The sequence below is a fragment of the Trichomonas vaginalis genome, chromosome VI (assembly GCF_026262505.1).
Source record: "Trichomonas vaginalis G3 chromosome VI, whole genome shotgun sequence".
Classification (NCBI taxonomy): Eukaryota; Parabasalia; order Trichomonadida; family Trichomonadidae; genus Trichomonas; species Trichomonas vaginalis.
Window position 1 is genome coordinate 18,594,714 of NC_067208.1, and position 20,145 is coordinate 18,614,858.

Genomic DNA, 20,145 nt, shown 5'->3' on the forward strand with positions numbered 1-20,145 from the left:
TACAATACTGCGATGGTAGAGTTTAAGAGTTGTGCTTCAATGTAGAGACAGTCCTTATGGTCTGGAGGCAAGAACACTGGACATTTATGGTCATGAGTGGAGAACATGTCTATCCAAAACTCACGATTGAAGCCAGTTAATTTATAGTATTTAGGGTTAGGAAGTGGTGAAGTTCTTGTATGACCAATGAACTCATTTTCAACTCCTTTACTTAAGTTTGAATATAATATAGCTTGCTTTCTATCCCAAATGCCAGGTGTTACAATCTTTGAAAATTCATTTTTCCTCGGAAGCATTGCATCATAATTGAAAACATTCTTAAAATCATCACTTGGTTCGGAGATTTGAAATCTTATACGTAATGGATTTTTTTCTCTTTAGCGACTTCATTGAATGGTGAGAATACAATGAATTGACAGTCATGAGTTCCATCTTCATTTTCATTAAATTCATAATGAAAGTCTATAAGTTGTGGCTGACTACCTTCTTCTTTCAGTTGTGCAAGAAACTCACGTAAAGGCTGTAAAGTTTGTACTTCAATGTTGAACTTTTTCTCGAACATCTCATTAAATGAAATCATACATTGCAACAATGTTGTATCGTCTTTAAAGTATTTGTATATGTGAATGTTTTGGGCGCTTAAAGACTGTTCGTCATTTTCTATCTCGACTTGAAGTATAAAGTCAACCTTTCTGAAAGCACGTGTTATATACATAGATGTTATGCCAATGTACTTCTCTTCATTTATGTTCACAATCCAGTCTGTTGGAAACTTAAACGTTACTCTGTTCCCCTTTATTTTGACGTCAGGGTTTTCACTACTGAACGCAACAGATAAAGGTATTTGTCTATACATTTATTCGGATAAAAATAAACCATTTACTCTTTCTTTGCTTCAGCTTCTTCTCTAGCTTTCTTTGCCAGCAAACGTGGGTTCTTTTGTCTTCCAGCAGCTAATGCAGCAAGTTGTTTTTCACTAAGTTTTCTCTTTGGTCTCTCTGGCTTTTGTTCTTGTTTTTGTTCCTTCAGTTCGGATAAAATTTGCTCACGAATTTCTTTCTTCAATGCTTCAACATCTATGACACCTTGGGTCTTGTCCGTAGGGCTTGTCTGAGTCATTTGACTGCAGATAAAAAACAAAATTAAAACTTTAACCGATGTAAAATGAGCTTGTCAAAATCAGAGCGAGAGTCTATTATATTAAATGACGCAAGAGGAATACAACATCCTTTCTATTACGTAAGTCAGAGTAAAGATGGTAAAATATACGTAAGAAAAAGAAAGGTTCCATTAGCGAATGCAGAGAGCGACAACATTAAGGTGCATGGCAAGGGTGAAGTCCACGAAGCCCATATAAAACCTTCTGTTCAAACTGAGACCAAAGAACAAGAAGAAAAGAAGCCAGATGTACTTTCAATAACGAACCAAGAGCTTATTGCAAAGTTCGTGAATTTCATTGAAAAACAAACCGAGTCAAAGAACCCTGACCCCAGTGAAAGAAGTTGAGACAAAAGAGAATGTACAGTTCATTGAAAATGTCAAGAAACAACTTCCACCACGAATGCCAAGAAGAAGAGTGAGAATAATGAAGTAAATAGATATTTTTATCTGAAGTAAATACATGCAGAACGAACAGCTAAACGAATTTACTCCAGCAGAGCATATTCATCAGATTCGCTCATATTTCGATATCATAGACAATGCAGTTCAAATTGGTGACACTAATAGAAAATATTCTGACGCAAAGATTCCATCACAACCTGGAACTGCTAAAGATAACACATGGGTAACATTCAATCTCTCACCTCCTGGTGAAAATATGTTGGACCTTTACAATACATTCATTACGTATAAAATGGAAGGTCAATTTATTGTAGATAAAGAAATTGGTTCAGGTTCCAAAAAACAAACCCACCAGGATTTTGGATTGGTTTCGATGACGCTTTCTATGCAGTTGCTGGATATCAAATCCTTGCAAATGGTCGTATCGTATATTCTCAAGACAACGCAAGAGAAGAAGCATATATAACTTCAAACTCACAAACTACCGAACAAATAAAGAAAGTAGATGTTTTCTCAAAGACTCGACATGAAGATGTATGGAGTCATTCGGGAACATGCAGAACAGGACAAATTGTTAGTGGTCCAATTACAGCAGGAAAATCATTTGATTTTAAGCTTCGTTTAAGAATTCCTGTTAGAAGATTCCTTCCATTAGAAGCTAAGATTTATTCCAGCTTTTGCAGGAAACATTCAGCTTAAAGTAAAGTTCAGTAGCGACGCCTTACAATGCACATCTATATCTGTAAATGATATCATTGCTTTCAATCCAACTCTTAAAGTTGCATTTGCTTCAGATTCAAATCCACCGACAAATAAATTTGTTCCATGGAATGAACCATTCACTATGATAACGAAGGCAGTAGAAGCTAGTGGAACAGTTACTATTACAACTGTAACCCAGCAACTATTTCGAACAAAGATGGATTTTAATGAATGTTTCATTCATCCAAAGTCATTCTCTTTAGACCCTAACATTTATACAGAACTTGTAGAACATTATACAAACGAGGCTTTATGTTTTCCTGTTAAAGTTATGGATTGGATTCCTATGGACGGTTCATTCTCAAAGAATACAGATAGTTCAAGTGCAACATTTACAGCAGCTTATACGCCTATTAATGTTAAAAGTATTTGGGCACTATTTAGAAAGAAAGACAACTATTATGTTAATTTTGAGAACCCTAAGTTTAAATATCTTCAGCTTTCCATGGGAGCTTATGGAAATATGCCTGCAGAACCTGAAAAATCATATGGACCTGTATTTTATGAAATGGTTGCGAACGCTTGCAATACAAACAATGATATGATAGGATTTAATGAAGATGTTATGAGGTCATTGGTGGATGATGGTAGTGTGGAACATAAATGGGATAGCTATGACAACACACATTTCTTATGTGGTTTTCCAACAGAAGTGGACTTTTGCTTCCAGCAAGGTCAAACATCTACTGCTCCAATAACATACAAATTGTCTGTTAAAGGACCTATTGAACTAGCAACTGAAAATGTACCAAAGCCACTTATTGGATTTATGAGGGATTGTTGCTTTGCCATTCAGTGCGTCAGGCACCAATAATAAGATTGAGACTATAACTTAGCACGGACGACAGTGAGGAATAAAGGATGAACGTTTATTTTTAAAGCTTATAAATGAGTTCTTCATCAAGCTCTCGTGAACCTTCACCATCTATGAAACAAACTTTACCAAACGATTATGGAGCACCTATTGAATATTTCTTACGAGCTGCACAATGGCAAAGAGCAGTCTCACCAAGGTTAGGTGTTCCACCAGCTCCTGTCAAAAATAGCATTTGGTCAAGTCCTTATATAAGATATGGTCTCCCACTAGGTTTGCTAGCTACAGCAGGAGCAGTTATGATGTTGAAAAGAAATAAAGCAAATGTTATAAATAATACTGAAGTAGCTGAAGTTAAACAAACTCCAACACCTTCGCCAAAACCAACGCCTTCACAACAAACCTTCAATGACTCCTGAACCTATGGAAGTACAAACTCCTGTTCAAAAGTCAACTCCTAAACCGACTTCAACATTTAAACCAGAACCTACTCAAATAAATCGTAAAACTCCTGCGTTTCCTTACTGAAAAAATAACGTTATTTTTATTTAATATTAAAATTTTTATTTGATTGAAATGACGACTAAAGTCACTGAAGCAATGAAACAAAAGTTTTTGGTAGAATACATTAAATCAGGAACTATTCCAGAAGGTTTTTACATTCATACTATGAAGGATGGTAGAGTTCAGTTTAGAAAGATAAAGCAACCATTAGATAAAGAAGGAATTTTGAGAAAGATTAAACTTCATGAGGACAACATTGCTGAACTTAAGAAAGAAGTTAGAAAGAGTTGGAGAAAGGAAGAGAGTTATAAAGTAATGAATTCAACGGGTGAAAAAAGAGGTGAAAAAACAGTTGAGATCTCACCACTTCACCTAAATTTATTTTTGCGCTATGTTTTCATACGTGTGAGGGTGGTGATATCATTAATTTTTATATAAATGACAGAACAAAAATAAAGCATATCTACTCAACAGGAATGAGACCCTTACTGACTATGTATTCGTTTAATGCTTGATGAAAACAATGGTACATATTATCGTATGGGTATACACAACGTCTGTTTCCATCGTCGTCGTATATGTAGAGCTCAAATCCAGTCCAACCTTCTTTTGTACAATATGTAGCTTTATTTAAGTATGCATTTATGTAGATAAGGCAATTTTCTTCATCGCTCCAGAAATAATTTTTGTTCTTTGTTGAAATAGTTTTCGTTCCTCTGCGACCATAAGGAATGTATGCAATGAACTTTGCGTCATAAGGGATTGTAATATATTCAGGGTTTCTTTCATCGTCAATGGGTCTGTCTTTGTTAAAATGCATGTTTCTCAGTTTTACTTGAGTTTTGAATAGTTCACGGAAACGTTCTGGGAAAGAGTCATAGTAAATGTAGTCGGACATGTCTTTGTAATGAAATAAAAAATTTAAAAAAAATAAAATAAGGTTATTTTTATTTAGTGAGGACGGTAGTGAATTCGTTAGTGAAGTCGTTAGTGAAGTCATTAGTGAAGTCGTTTATGTGTCAGACGGTTTTGTAAATATTTAAGGTCAAGTTGGGTAAGGTGGAACGCAGTGCCACCGTACCCAAGTTAGGGATACTAACTGCAATGCATGATTTTTTACACTTTTTTCAGCTAATTCCTTCGCTTTCTCGAGAATCACCTTTTGAATCCTGTAAAAGTATTGTGACGATGGTACATCTATACCAGCCTCTCTTAATAAGTTACTTGCTTCTTGATATGTTTTACCGCAAATCAAAGTGGCAAATGTAAATGATTTGCCATCTAATTTAATTAGATCACCGAATCCTTCATATTGGACGCAAATAATCTCAGAATTTGTGGCGTCATGTACCTCCTGTGATGTCATTTGTCAGTTTTTTGTTTCTTCACTTCTGAATACGACACCTTGAATTATGGGTTTATTTCTAATAATTTACAATTTACTAACAGTATTCTTTTTGGGGATACTGACATTCAACGTAAAAACGAGAATGTTTCGAAATAATAAAAATTTAATATAATATTAAGTCATTTTTAAATATTTCTGTCTCAACCCTGAATGTTTATTCCCCTAAAAAGAGATTGCCATAAGTCTATGCAAATTGACCATAAATAACTTAGAGCTATGGAATAAATTGATTTTAATGTATTTTTTTTCTAGAAAATATCTTTTTTAGAGTGAAAATATAAATTGTTGGAATTTTCCTTACCATATTATTGTAATACAATATAGACAGATGCTTTATTCTACAACAAAAAAGCCAGAATCGATTTTTTGTCGAAATCTTAAATATAATGAAACAATAAAATCTTAATTATATCCATTATGATTTGAATATTTAGAAGTATAACAAATGATAAAAATATTCATATGAAAATCAATGATGTATTCTATGTTTTTTTAACTAGAAATGATATCAGTGAAGTCATGTGTCAGATTTTTGTTGACTCGACCTTTAATTAACAAACAACTTTTGAAGAAATTATATCGATTTCCATAAGATCTAAGGTAAATTGCAGAGTCTATATTAAAAAGTGACTTTTTTTTAATACGACCTCTCAATTTATTATCACTTTTTCATCTTTTTTTATGTGATTTGTCTATATAATGTGGGATTGCACATATGATCAGAACTCATTCTTGTGATGATCATATTATGCAATGGGCATACTATTAAAGTTATATAAAAATCAATATTATGCATCTAGCAATATATTAATGTTTACTATAACAATTAAATTAGATATAATTAGGGGAATATATATATAAAATGGTAATGACTATAATTGAGTTTTGATCAAGATGCTAATTTGAATTAGAATGAATATATCGAATACACATATTTTTATTATTATATATGCGTTATATTGTGTTATTGATGATTATTGTTCAGTAAATATAGTCAGATATCGGATATTTTGCAAATGAAATTAAATTATTAAATGATTAATAGATAAAAATAGGATTTGATGATAGACGTTAGATATATATTATGATATACTTAGAAATACATGTATTTGGATTCATAATGAAGGTAATTAAACATATTATAAGTTAGTAACGTATATAAATTAATATATGGTTACAAATTATAGAATTAATATTCAAACTGATAGATAAATGATATTAAGAGTCAAAAATTCAAAGAAATCTTACTTTTTCGTATCATTCAAAATTGAATGTAAGGGTGGCTTCCGACCAAATTGTCACTTTTTAGCCCAAGTGAGAAAATTTCGTAATTTATAACCAAGTTTTTTAAAATCTATATTTAATAAAGATTCTATTTTTCTTATTAAATTTCAAAAATGAGGGGGTTCGGAATCGTCCACAAATTGCCGAAAGGGTTTTTGCCAGTTTTGAATCCGCTTATTTTTATCGACCAAAATTATAATAAATATAATTTTCGATAAGTATTCTACCCAAATGATTCTTCAAAAAATTATTTTTCGGATTTTATTCCGTAAAAAACGTTACAGAAGACGCCTATAAAATTTCGAATTTTCCCTAAAAAATTCAGTGCAGGTCGATTTAAGAGATTTTTCAAAAATAATCATATCAGTAGATAGGGTATAATATAGAGAAGCTTTATGAATAACTTAAAATCCGGGAAACTCAATATTCAACGAGAAAAACGCTTAACGAATCTCACTTTTGGTGTAAACATCACAAAAAATTGAGAGGGCTTTCTGGTCGGAAGCCTCCCGTAATAAAATCATATTGAAAATAAATTAAGGATTTTCGCCATATTTTTGATATAATATATTATTGAACTCTTTATTGTATTTATTATTGCTTTCAATTTTGAGACAACTTTTGATAAAAAAAATCTTTTCAAAATTACTAGATATTTATTTTGTTATTCAAATAATGTTCGTTATAAAATTATTTTATAAAAGTTTGAAGGAGATTTCAAAAATTCATTCCTTATTTAATTTATTGAGACCTTATGTTATTTAAATAAATCAACCGATAAATTTCCTAATAGGTGTCAAAAGATTAATTCACATCCAAGTCAAATTAGGCTATAATGTATGTAGATGAGGACTGTCTTCAAGGCAGTCCTCATCTACCTACATTATATAACCATGTTTCCCATATTTTTATTTGAATGTGAATGTGTAATTCTCAATTCCAGGACTGAGTGCATGGTTGCAGTGGGTTACTATATGCTCTTGCATCCATGTAGTCAGATCTGGAAATTGGCTTACTTTTCCTTTCGATGCGAATGTGACTAATACTTTTCCAATTGTGCACATATAAGTGCAGGGTACATCACTTGTACCCTGCATTTATGTGTGAAGAACTGAAAAATGATGCACTTTTGTTCTTGGATGCGAATGTGACTAATACTTTTCCAATTGTGCACATATAAGTGCAGGGTACATCACTTGTACCCTGCATTTATGTGTGAAGAACTGAAAAATGACGTACTTTTCATGAAGAATATCACATCGTTATTTTATTTTGGAAAGGAGTTTAAATTTGTAAGCTATTGTTCTATTACATTGCAAATGCTACTTCCTTTCATCAATAATTTCATTTTAATAAATTATAAATATCACATTTAGCATAAAATTCTCAAATAATACTAACTTTCTCATTTTGATCATAAATATTGATACTTTATAAATACAAAATTTTTAAATTCTTTATTTTTCATAGGAAATTTGTAGTTTTTTATTTGAATTTCCGAATTTTCAATTTTTTTGGAAATTTTTATTCAATTTCGGCTTTATTTTATTCTATTCTTTATATATAATAATTTTATTCAAGTTTATTATTTAAAAATTTCAATACATACGATAATTTTTCATTCAATTTTTAAACGAATGTTTTGATGGGATGAGCTTACTGAGCATAAGCTCATCCCATCAAGATATTGCATCAAAACTCTGGCCTTCATCAGGACCAGAGTTCATAATTCATAACCTCAGTGCCAAGTTCCTCGAAGGTCGTCCTCATTAGGATCGATCCGAGAGGAACTTGGCACTGAATGAAATTCACAAGCTCTGGTCTCAGAAAATGCCAGAGCTTCGCAAACAATCCTCGGGGCTGGTTTCCTCAAAGACCGCCCTGATTCGGGGCGGCCGGAGAGGAATCCAGTCCCGAGAGAGCGTTTATAGGAAGCTCTGGCCTTTTTCTGAGACCAGAGCCTGCAAATACAATCCTCAGGGCCGAGTTTGAGGGAGATCGTCCACATGATAGACCGTCTCGCAAGAACTCGGCCCTGGAAGACATAAAATCACAGGCTCTGACATCAGCAGGGGTCAGAGTCTCGCTTACAATCATCAGGGCCGGCTTTCTCAAATACCGTCCTGATCTAGGGCGGCAGGAGAGAAGTCCGGCCCTGGGAAGCAGTAAATTCGAAGCTCTGGTCTCTGCAGAGGCCATGGCCTGCAAGTACAATCCTCATGGTGTAGTTTCGACCTGATAGTCCCTCATGAGGACGACCAAGTTAAAACTCTGCCATGAAAAAAGGGAACATGCATGCTCTGGAGCCTTATGAGGCCAAGGCTTCCAATACATTCCTAGAGGCCGAGTTTTCTGAGAATTTCCACATCACGGACAATTCTCAGCGGAATCCGGCCCTTGGGATCATTAAATACGAAGCTCTAGCCTTTCTTGATGCCAGAGTCTGCAAGGTTAATCCTCAGCTGTTGTTTTTAAAGATTATTGATACAGTATCTTTTAATATTTAAGTAAAATAGCAAAATACCCTTTGAAAAACTATTGTCAGACAATATTTTATAATCTCTATATTCATTCATAAAAAAAAATACGTCTAGTAATGCTCTGCATAAGTGGACAATAAAGTAATAAGATTGCTCTTTTATATAATAGAATGCAATTGCTCATTTATTAAGGATATATTTGTAATCAATTGTGATCTATTTAAGGGTGCCCTATAGACGATAGACCACCCTCAGAAAAGCACTTTTAAGGCTATTATATTGAGAACTAGAATCTGGATAATCCATTCATTCGAGTTCTAATAAGGTTAATTTTGTGATGTTTACATTATCGTTATAGGGCACCCTTAAGAAAAATAAGAAAACAGCACCAAATTCATATAGATGCATCTGTATATTCTATATTTTATAGCTGCACTATTACAATTGTTGAAACTAAATCCCAATATCCTCCGCTCATTAATTGATGAAAAAGTGATAAAAATTTGAGAGGTCATATTAAAAAAGTCACTTTTTAATATAGACTCGTAAATTGCAACTTGTAAACGATTTCAAAACGCCAAGACAACTTTTTTGCGAATGATTAGAAAATCTTCTTCATTGTTTCATGATCTAATAAGAAGATTCATAATCTTCTTATAGTTTTCGTTTTCATTTTGCTTTTCTTTTGCATAATCAAGTGCAGTTTTTCCTCCATTGTCTTTATCACTTAGATTGACACCAATTGAAACTAAATATTCAGCAACATTATAATGTCCTTTCATTGCTGCCCAATGAAGCGAAGAATTATTATAATTTGTTTTATCATTTTTATTACATCCATATTGAATCAGATATTTAACTACTTCAAGATGACCATTTGATGCTGCAGCAATTAATGAAGAAAACCCATTTTTATCTTTTTCGTTTGGATTTGCTCCGGCTGAAACAAGATATTTAACTGTTTCAAGATGACCATTTGATGATGCAAAGTAAATACAATTTGCATTATTATTTTGTTTAGAGTTGACATCACAACCAATACTTTGTAGATATTTCACCACTTCAAGTTGACCTTCTTGTGACGCATAAAGAATTGCATTAAATCCACTAGTTTTTGTTCGCCAATTTTTATCAAAACCAATTCCAATTAAATATTTTACAATTTCAAGATGTCCATTTAATAATGCTTCAACTAAACAATTGTTTTCGAATTTATTTACTGCATTTCTATCACAACCTCCTTCAATAAGAGATTTTGTTAATTGAAGATTTCCATAATAACATGCCCAAAGAAGTGGAGTATTTTGATCAGAATCTCTCTTTTCACTTAATCCAGCTGCACATGAAATAGACATTTTCACTTTATCTCCTTTATTCGAAATTTCTTTAAGGAAATTGTAGATTGCATTAAAATCATTTGACTTCTGCAATTCCGAAATTTTTTCATAATCATTTATTGATTGAAGTAATTGATTGTTTTTATTTTTAACTGTAGATATTTCGCTATCTAGTTGAACATTTTTGTTTTTAAGTGTTGATATTTCACTGTTGAGCTGATTAATGTTGTTTCTAAGTTTTGATATTTCATTTTCTTTTTCATTAATTTTTAGTTTTGTTTGATTAATTTCATTTGATTGTTCATTCTTGTATTTCTCAAAAAATGCAATTAATGAATGAGAAGATTTTAATTTGAGTAACTTTGCATAACTTTTGAGGATATTAATTGCATCATCAAATGATTCAACGTCAACATTACATTTTCTAATATAGCTATATAGTTCAGATGAGTTATATTTTGATTTACCTTGCGTAAGAAGAGTAATGAAGTTAGTACAGTTAAGTTTTGTTTTCTCTAACATATCTGAGATAGTTTCTGCATCAAACATATCAAAAAAATTCCCTTGATCGAAATATGCTTGAATGTTATTAGCAGAGCAGTTGATATCAAGATTGATGCTTTGGCTCATTTTAATGAATTTTCCATCAATTTTTTTCTCCACCAAATTGTAAACTATTCAAATGAAGAAAGAATTCACCGGAAGGAACAATTAAAATGAAATAATTAATCAATAGCATAACACTAGTCCGTTCTTCTAGATTTTGAAATATTTTATGTTTAAGAAATCAAAAGGATACGATCCTGATAAACTTTTATCAGCTCAAAAATTAATAAATGCAGAAATAACACAAACCGTCCGTAGGGAGCAAGGTACTGTTGATGCAGGAAGCAGAAATTGCGCAAATTATATCATGCAAAAGAATAAAAACCAGGCACTTACAATTGGAAAGAAGATGCTTGAAGCTAAGGCAAAAGTCAATGCAGGAAATGAACTATTAAAGTATATTGCACAATTAAAAGAAAATGCAGAAAATATTGCTAAAAATCAGATGACACCAGAAGCAGAACACATAGTTGCTGCTCTTTGCTGTGGTGCAGATTATTTCAAAACAGATGGTTTGAAGACTTTCAAAACTTCTCAAATGAAAGAAATTTTCAAGTCAAAAGCATCCGAATACATGAAACCAGAAAAACTACCAGAGCCATTAAAAACACTATTTTCTCCTCCTGGTACATCAGAAGCTGATGTTGTTGCTGTAATCAGAACATGTTCTACTCCTTTCATGAGAGATCTCTCCATGATTGATGCACTATTTGGTCCTCCTCCAGCAGCTCCAGCAACAGCTGCTCCTGTGTTGGAAGCTGCAACATCTTCCAAATATTCAGAACATGTCAATCTCTTCACATTTACTGATGTGGACATTATCCCACGCGAGAGATGGAATGTAATTCTTTCAACAATTTGAAAATAATCGGATTTTCATTTTTTTTTTATTTCTGTTTTATAAAATCGCATACCTCATTGAATAAACAACAATATTCTCATACAAACCTTGACTACGATTTGATTTCATTTTATATTGAAATCAAAATTTGTAATCAGATCTTAAACATTTTGTCTGATTTAAGATTCATCGTTTGTTGAAAAATGCCGAAATTTCGAATTCAAAGTGAATCCGCTGTCATTTTAATTCATTATTTTTTATTGATGAAATGCATTGGGTACTTCGAAGGATGGCTTGATCACAAATGGTTCGCAATGATAATGTGGCAAGTATGCTCGTTAATGCTTTCAGCTTTGGCAATATTTTGCAAGTTCTTAGAACAGATTGCTGGTTTCACATTACCTTTTCTTCAATTAGCAATATCATACGTTGCGTTATTACTCATTAACCTTTGGAAATTACCGAAAACTACCGCTTCCTGGTTCGGATATATCATGGTTGGATTATTAAATCTCGGTGGCGATGTATCATCTATATACGCTTACACTCTAACTTCGATTTCATCAGCCCAGTTACTTGTTACAACCGTTATTTTTTGGGTTGCTCCCTTAGCTTTCTTTGTATTTAAGAGAAAACTAACGCTCTGGCAAATATTAGCTATATTTATTGGAATGGGAGGCGTAGTTATCGTCTTCCTTGAGGACGGCGTTGGTGATTCACGTTGGCTAGGTAACATGATTGCTCTTATTTCCGCAATTTGCTATGCAATTGCAACTACTTTAGAAGAAAAACTAGTTCACGAAGGATCAATAGCAATATATCTTTTCAGATTTGGAACTACTACATCTCCAATTTCGATAATTTTGATGTTTGCCGTTGAATTTAAGACAATAAAGAAATATCTCTGGGTTGCATCAACAATATCACTTATAATTGCATACGGAATAGTAATGGCTCTATATTATACACTTGTTCCTGTGATTATGAAACATTCAAACGCTACAGAGATGAATCTCTCATTTTTAACATCAAATTTCTTCTCGTTATTCATTGATTGCTTAATATTCAAGCACAAACTTACATGGCCATACGTAGTTGGCTTTTTATGCGTTCCATTTGCAATTGTTCTGTTTTGTTTGTTCCCTTATAAGAAGACTGAGGAAGAAGCTAATCAGTCATTCGACGCTGATGTAGAAAGTAACAACGATCTCGAAGACAAAGAAAAAATTGTTGAAGATCCAAAAAAACAGGAAAACGAAGAAGTTCAAGAACCGGCTCCAAATTAATTGGCAATAATATACCAATATACACCAATCTGTAAGTAATGTTTTTTGATTATACTTTAATTTTAATTATTATTAATGAAAAAACAATATACTATCCAAATTCAATACAACTTCATGATTGCTTGGAAGATTCAATCAATTATTATCTAAAAAAGTATTCTAAAACTTTAATAATTTGTGTTTTTTTTTTAATTTCACATCAAAGGATTGTTCTTTGAACATTAAATAGACACAATGACAATCTTTGACAACAAAATAATGCAATATATGTTCGGTGAGAATACTGTATCAACTTTGAGAAATTTCCAAAAAGTATAAGAGGAAATTTCTAATAGCAATTTATACTCATATAAACTAAGAAATATAATTAACATATTCATTCTGAATGTTAAAATACATTCAAGCGAAAAAAGGAAATTTTCAAATTGTTCAGGTTGAATTTCAAATAGCTCAAATGAATGTTATTGTTCATAACTTTGGGATATAAAATATTAGTACTTGGCAACAATTAGCATGAAAATCGATTCTTCATTGAATAATTTTCTTAATTTTATTTATTTTAAAAAGATATTAAGAGTATGATAGATAGAACATTTATAACAAATCAATTAAGGAGAAAATTTCACATTTTCTTCTAATTGACAACTAATATAAAATTTATCTTGCGTCGAACAAAGACATATTACCTTGTTCTTCCTCTTCTGCTGCCTGCTGCATGAAATATTCCTCACCCTTTGATATAAGCCATGGAATCTTATCAGAAAACGCTTTTTCGAAGATATTTGATCCTTCTCCGAGCAATTTTAGCAAATTTACGTATTTCTGAACGATTTTCTCTGCTTTGTAGAGAATAAGAGCTTGTGTTTCCATGCTTGCGAGGCATAAATCATTGAAGACATCAATATTTCTGAAAAATGGAGAAGATTGAGACATTTCAGTTACCAAAGTAGCGAATAAAGCTCTGTTTCTTTCTTTATTCAGATCAATACCTTTCTTGGCTTCGACAGACAACTTGGCAATCAAAAGAGAAGCTGATTCTGTCGCTCTTTCGAGCATTAACTCAATTAACTCACACATTATCTCTTCTGGAGCGTATTCTAAGAGGTCACAGTCTGGACTAGATAATAAGATCATTGCTGTAGTAACTCTAACAACAATTTTGTTGTCACTTTTTGAATTTAGGAAATTTTTCAAGTAATTTCCGTATTTAAAGTTCGGTCTCATATGAGGGAATGCTGATCTAAAGAATATGGATAAGCAGCAAGCGCATAATTCACTTGGATTGAAGTAATCGAACAATTTAAATTCGCAAAACATGGAATATCCAAATTGCAACGCATCCAACGCACTTATGAAGAATCTCTCTTCTTCAGGGTTCGTTGAAAGCTTGCTTAACCAGATTGTAACTCTTTCTTTCGTCACATCCAAAACTTCATGGACTCTGAACGCGAAAAACAACTCACTGCATAGAGAAACATTCTCTTGGATACCGAATCTTAAGAAGTTATAAGTCAAATCAGGTTTAAGCATCGGAGGACGCCCGATTTCATACTGATTTTCGGGTTTTCCTTCAGTTCTGCTTGCAAGAAGAGCAAGAACCAAATCAGCGAAATATGATAAGGCCATTGATCGATCTTGCGACATCGGGGAAGGAATTTTTATCGATGCATAAATTTTTCGATCTCTTTCCAAGTTCAAAGCGCTTGGATCTGTTTCTGTTTCGTCTTTTAACGGGGGATCGAATATTTCTAACGATATCTCACGGCCGAACAAATTAGTAAAAGAGATCAATAAAATATTCAAAAGTTCGGAAAACGGCATTGGACAAGCCAACACGTTTCCCAGGAGATGGAGAGCCCTTACAGTAGGTTTATATCTCTTTTGGGTAACGATTTTGTTGTGTAAACCCACTTGTCTTATTGATAATTTCGAAAAAGAAAATAAAATGTTAGAAAGGAAGGGATCGAATGGATAAATCTGCAATTTACCTTGGTCCAATTGTGTTTCAAATGATTGCGGATTTATTGATGGTTGGGCAGAACTGACAATTATAAACTTGTCACTTTTTGTTTGAGTTTCTGATCTTGAAAGGTCGAAAATGGAGGTAGACGTCATTCCATCTTCATCGTGGATGTTCTTTAGGGATAAAGGAATGAAGGGCATGTTGTTACCATTACCTACAAGTGATAAATCAAGGTTAAAGAAAGATGATGAAGATGATGAACTCGAACTTTGGGTTTTATTGGAACTGGTGTTTCGAGCTTTACTCTGCATCTTCCTGGAATTCTCAGGAAGCGCTAATTTCATGGAATGCTCTTCTAATGAATGTAAAATTCTTGTGCATTGAAGAATTCCGTTTGATTCTTCTTCTGTCTTGAGTTTCATCAAAGGAGCTCGGAATTCGAACATATAAACTTGGTTGTTTGCGTTGGATTTTATAGGATAAACTAAAATTCCAACATTTTCACTGATCGCAGCTGTAGGTTTCATTTCGACGATGGCATCTAGTAATTGTGGTTCGCTTTGAACAGTTTGTCTTGATGATGCTTCGTATAAATTGTCATTTTCGTAAATTAAAAATCTAAATTGAACTGAAGGCTTGAGTTTTTCGCAGAAAATGGACATTTGCTCGTAAAGGTTTGGAGTTCCGGCAGCTTGTATTGCTTTTAATGAAAAAACAGTTAAATTATATGCTCGAACGCAGTTAATATTGTTTCTTTCTAAGGATTCATGAAGTTTTGTTGATTCGCAGCATGTGTGGAGTAAAGGAAGGAAGCATTTTCCGAGATTGGTAGCAACAAAAGAATCTTTTGCTGAAAAGAAGGTTCCATTCCTTCTATTGTATAGTACAAACGCACCCTTGACTTCTCCGTTGTATGTTGCCGGGCATGCGATCATTGACCAAATTCGAGGTTCTGTTAAATCATCAATTGCAACTGAAAAATCTTTGATACGACGAGGTAAGAAATAGTTTGTAGTTTCATTATTTATTGCTGCTCTGCATGTTAAACCTCGATCGATCATTAATAATTTTCCTCCAATATTTGTTCCTGGAGTTTCTTCACAAAAACAGTCACCAACAACAGTGAATAGTCTTGAAGTGCTTGCATCCGTTAATCTGTTGCTTTCATTTATGATTTTAGCAATCATATCGTGAGCATTTGAAGAATCCGCAATTTCTGATAATCCTTCAACAAGTTCTGTCATATCTTTTTCAGTAGCACTTGTTAATTCTCTAACGAGAAGTTTAATTTGTGAAGTTACGTTTCTAAATAAATAACAAAGCATAATAAAGTCATTTGGCGAAAAAGAATCATCACGTAGTTTATCTATTGCTACAAAAGCGAATGGATTTTCAAAATCAGAGTGCATCAAAGGTGCTATTAAACAATTTCTACTTCCTTCGAAAATAAAAGATTCTACGGCTAAATCTATCTCTTCTGTATTAAATGGGTCTTGAATAATTGCATAATCGCCTCTTCCAACAACACTGGAAATTAATCCAGTTGTCATTGGAATAATTCTTTTAATCCCACAGTGAATATACGCTAATTCACATATCAATGGTGATGCAATCAAGAATTTCGTTCGTTTACACTTCAATAATGATGATGCAACGTGTTCTATTTGATTAATTATTTCAATTGGATCTGTACTAAGAGCCATTGATTCGAATGCTTGTGTTAATTGTGCAGATTCGCGATGTACATCTAGAATTCGCTGTAATATAATTGCTCTATTTTGTCCAGAAATCGATGCCAAGATTGCAGGCAAAACTTCAACAATACCATCGACATTGATATCGAAAAACTTATTTCTGAAATATGGGTCTCCACAGTAATTTAATAAACGAGGAATGCCATTTTCATTGAAATAATTTGTTAAATTTTGAGGAGTTGCCTTTCTGATAAAGTTTCCAAATTCATCAGAAGAATCGAAATTATTAATGTCAAAGAATTTCTCCTCTATTTTAACAGGTGGAAGTTCTGGAAGTGGCTGAAGTCGAACAGCAGTTGATAATCGACTTTTATTGTCAAGCAATTGAGTGCAAACACCTAATCTGTCTATTCTTTCTTGCTGCTGTTGAATTGATCTGCTTTTATTATTTTTTTCTTGCTCTTCATGAGATTTTTTCTGCAAACCTGTAATAAGATGCGCATATTTTGTTCTCCTCTTATGAAGTTTTGTTAGTTTTTTCATCAATTCTTTTGTTTGATAATCTAAAACTCGTATTTGTTCATCTAAAGCTTCAAATTCTTCGCTATGCTTATCCTTCAATTCAAATTTGGGTAATAAAGCAACACTCCCAGTTAATCTGAATGAAGGAGAAGGCTTCACGGACTTAGTGTCTAACAAAGTTTGAATTATCGCGATTTTTTCAAAGCAAAAATTTAACGTATTTTTTATATCGCAGTCTTTTTTGTTTAAATATTATACATTAGATATCTTGCATTAAATTCGGATAATGACACTTTTGAATGTTTCTCAAAAAAGTTCTCCTTATTGATCTCATCGTTGTTCAAAGGATAATAAAATTATATAATTGGAAATCGATAATCTATCCTAAATTACATTATAATATTATACTGTTCGTATGAAAAATATAATTTTTGTTCATAATTTTCTTAATTAGTGATTTACTAATAGTAAACTCATTTAATATATTTCTTTAGCTGAGAATATGTATGAATCCAAGATTGATCCTTAAAATACAATAGAGTTACATCAATATCTTTAATGCATGTCCATATTTCAGTTGTTTGATCTTAATGTCCTAAATCAAGCATTACATAATGGAATATAAAAGTTATGAAGTTATGTGAACTTTTCATGTTATATTATTGTCAATATTAATTAAAGTTTAACATTATAATTGATTTGTCCAATTTCATAGATGCATATATATATATTTAATGAATAAATTTCAATTATTTTACTCATTTGCATAATAAACAAGAACTTGTGCTGCACTATAACTATTTGTTTTAAGAGCAATATCAATCGGAGTTTCACCATCATTATCTACATAATCGATATCTGCTCCATAAAGAATTAATATCTTTGCTGTTTCAGCACAGTTCCAAAACGCTGCATAATGAAGTGGAGTCTTTCCATTTTGATCTACATCGTTAAAATCAGATCCATGATCAATTAACAAATCCACAGTATTCGTATTATCCCAAAATGCAGCAAAATGAAGTGGAATTTTCAGATTTTTATCCTTAATTGTAACTTTTGCACCATTTGAAATAAGAATTTGAACAGTCTCTTGGCTATTCATTTCTGCAGCGTAATGAAGTGGCGTTTTGCCATCATCACATTTAATGTTTACTTCTGACCCTCTTGATATCAGAAGATTTGCAGTTTCATGGCTATTTTTAATTGCAGCAAGATGCAGTGGCGTTTTCCCACGAAGATCTTTGAAATTAACATCAGAGCCACTATCAATAAGAATCTCGGCAGATTCTTTCTTATTATAAAAAGCAGCTGAATGAAGAGCAGTTCTTCCATTTTCGCATTTCATATTCACATTAGCACCGTTTTCAATAAGCAGTTTTAGTGTTTCTATGCTATTTTTCTTTGCAGCGAAATGAAGAGGAGTTTCACCATTTTTCATTTTAGCATTGACATCAGCACCATGAGAGATTAGTAACTGAGCTGTTTCTTTTGAATTCCATGTTGCAGCTCTATGCAACAAAGTTACATCGTCATCATCTTTAGTATCCAAAGAAGCTCCATGCGAGACTAAAACATCAATAATCGAATACAAATTGAAATTCACCGCATAAATCAATCCAATATTAACATCATTAGTCTTATCAAGATAAACGAAGAATGCTGACAAATTATTGAAGTCAAAGCACAAGTCTAAGTTAATAAAATAGTTGGCTTGATCCATCAAATATCCAACGAAATCGATGTTGTGGGAAATAATGGCGTATTTCATGCATTCTTTATCTACTTTTTGGAACTTCAAGCATTCACTAACTATATCAAGAACTCCGCTGAGAAAAGAGAATCTCAAGCAATTCTGTGTTATTGGTAATTTAAACTTTGTTCTCAATATCTTGAAGCAATCAACAGCCCCGTGATAAGAACAGAGTTCTAACAAATCAATTTTTTCTTTTGGATAAAAATCATTCACTAAAACTTGGTGAGCATTGAATCTTTCGCCATTTATAACATATATAAATTTTTCTTTATCATCATGCATGATTATATTGAAAATCGAGCCATTTTCATGCAAGTCAAGCTCATAATTTTTATCTAATATCAATTGTTTGATATAATCTTCTTTATTTCTATCAACAATTACTCCATATTCTTTAAAAAGGAAATATTGACATATGGTTGCAATGTTGTTTAAAGATTTTGGTTGAAATTCTTCATAAATCTTTTGAAATATTGTCCAATAAGACCTCAAATAGCAATTTCGATAATAACATAGATAACTGATATTTGACAATATAACTGATGGATCAATTTTGTTCTTTTCTATCAAAATCGATTTAATCTTTTCATAAATTTGGCTGATCTCATTTTCATCTGTTGTTGCGAGCCTGTGAAGACTGTCATATGCTTCGATGTGTGTTTGGCATTTCTCATATAAAGCAATGAAAAGGACTTGAGAATTCTCTCCCATTTATAAAATAAATAAAATTGTAAATCGTCCATCAAATTAAAAGAGCAAATAAATAAGCATCTTTATTTACGTAATAAGGAAATGTTTTGAAAATAATTACTAATATCTTCAAGCTTAGGAGACAAACACAAACAATCAAGAACATATGGTGATTCCATATGATTTTGTAGATTGTTACCTACATTATCATAGAAATAGGCTGGATACTTTTGGAGATCTAATTTTCATTAATAAACAATTGATTTAATATAACAAAACAAAATAACAAACAAAGTATATTTCATATAAAAGTTATGAAGCCGTATTTAAAGCCTCATATTAAAATATTGCCGAAAATAAGAGTCTAAAAGTATACATAATTGAATGGACTATAGTGAAAATTAATGACAATATAGCTAAAGCTACTCTTGTAATAAAATACCAAATTGTAAAACAGATTCTGAAAAGTGGAAGAGTAATCAAGTAAATATCATATAAAATATAAACTAAATACTTAATCAAAACGATGACTGATGGTCTGATGGCTTTCCAAACTTTGCAACTTATATTATAACATGTATTGCAAAATGGATGACCCCATTTAATCCAAAGTATTCGAATATATTCGCTGCTGAATG

General features: G+C 32.3%; 5 protein-coding genes and 1 pseudogene across 6 annotated transcripts, besides 3 other annotated features; 2 read left to right on the plus strand and 4 right to left on the minus strand.

Annotated features, from left to right (window-relative positions):
- Window positions 1–4,696: part of a mobile genetic element that runs on past the window's edge.
- On the plus strand, window positions 3,214–3,568 carry TVAGG3_0888810 (annotated as a pseudogene). The gene has a single exon. A coding segment is annotated over exon 1 (355 nt).
- Window positions 4,107–4,541, minus strand: TVAGG3_0888820 (uncharacterized protein; the record flags this gene model as incomplete). Its single annotated transcript, XM_001310906.1, has 1 exon — window positions 4,107–4,541. The coding sequence occupies one exon, from the start codon at window positions 4,539–4,541 to the stop codon at window positions 4,107–4,109; it is 435 nt and encodes a 144-aa protein (XP_001310907.1).
- A 1,632-nt stretch (window positions 4,697–6,328) lies between the features above and the next one.
- Window positions 6,329–6,846: a mobile genetic element.
- A 2,193-nt stretch (window positions 6,847–9,039) lies between these two features.
- Window positions 9,040–9,179: a mobile genetic element.
- Window positions 9,180–9,438: 259 nt separating this feature from the next.
- TVAGG3_0888850 (protein ubiquitination) lies at window positions 9,439–10,782 on the minus strand (the record flags this gene model as incomplete). Its single annotated transcript, XM_001310905.1, has 1 exon — window positions 9,439–10,782. The coding sequence occupies one exon, from the start codon at window positions 10,780–10,782 to the stop codon at window positions 9,439–9,441; it is 1,344 nt and encodes a 447-aa protein (XP_001310906.1).
- Window positions 10,783–10,838: 56 nt separating this feature from the next.
- On the plus strand, window positions 10,839–13,067 carry TVAGG3_0888860 (transmembrane transporter protein; the record flags this gene model as incomplete). The annotated part of the gene is made up of 1 exon (XM_001310903.2): window positions 11,863–12,885. The coding sequence occupies one exon, from the start codon at window positions 11,863–11,865 to the stop codon at window positions 12,883–12,885; it is 1,023 nt and encodes a 340-aa protein (XP_001310904.1).
- Window positions 13,068–13,542: 475 nt separating this feature from the next.
- TVAGG3_0888870 (uncharacterized protein) lies at window positions 13,543–17,085 on the minus strand (the record flags this gene model as incomplete). The annotated part of the gene is made up of 1 exon (XM_001310902.1): window positions 13,543–17,085. The coding sequence occupies one exon, from the start codon at window positions 17,083–17,085 to the stop codon at window positions 13,543–13,545; it is 3,543 nt and encodes a 1,180-aa protein (XP_001310903.1).
- Window positions 17,086–17,765: 680 nt separating this feature from the next.
- TVAGG3_0888880 (spectrin binding) lies at window positions 17,766–19,528 on the minus strand (the record flags this gene model as incomplete). Its single annotated transcript, XM_001310901.1, has 1 exon — window positions 17,819–19,528. One exon carries the CDS (start codon window positions 19,526–19,528, stop codon window positions 17,819–17,821), a length of 1,710 nt encoding a protein of 569 aa, XP_001310902.1.
- Window positions 19,529–20,145: the final 617 nt, after the last annotated feature.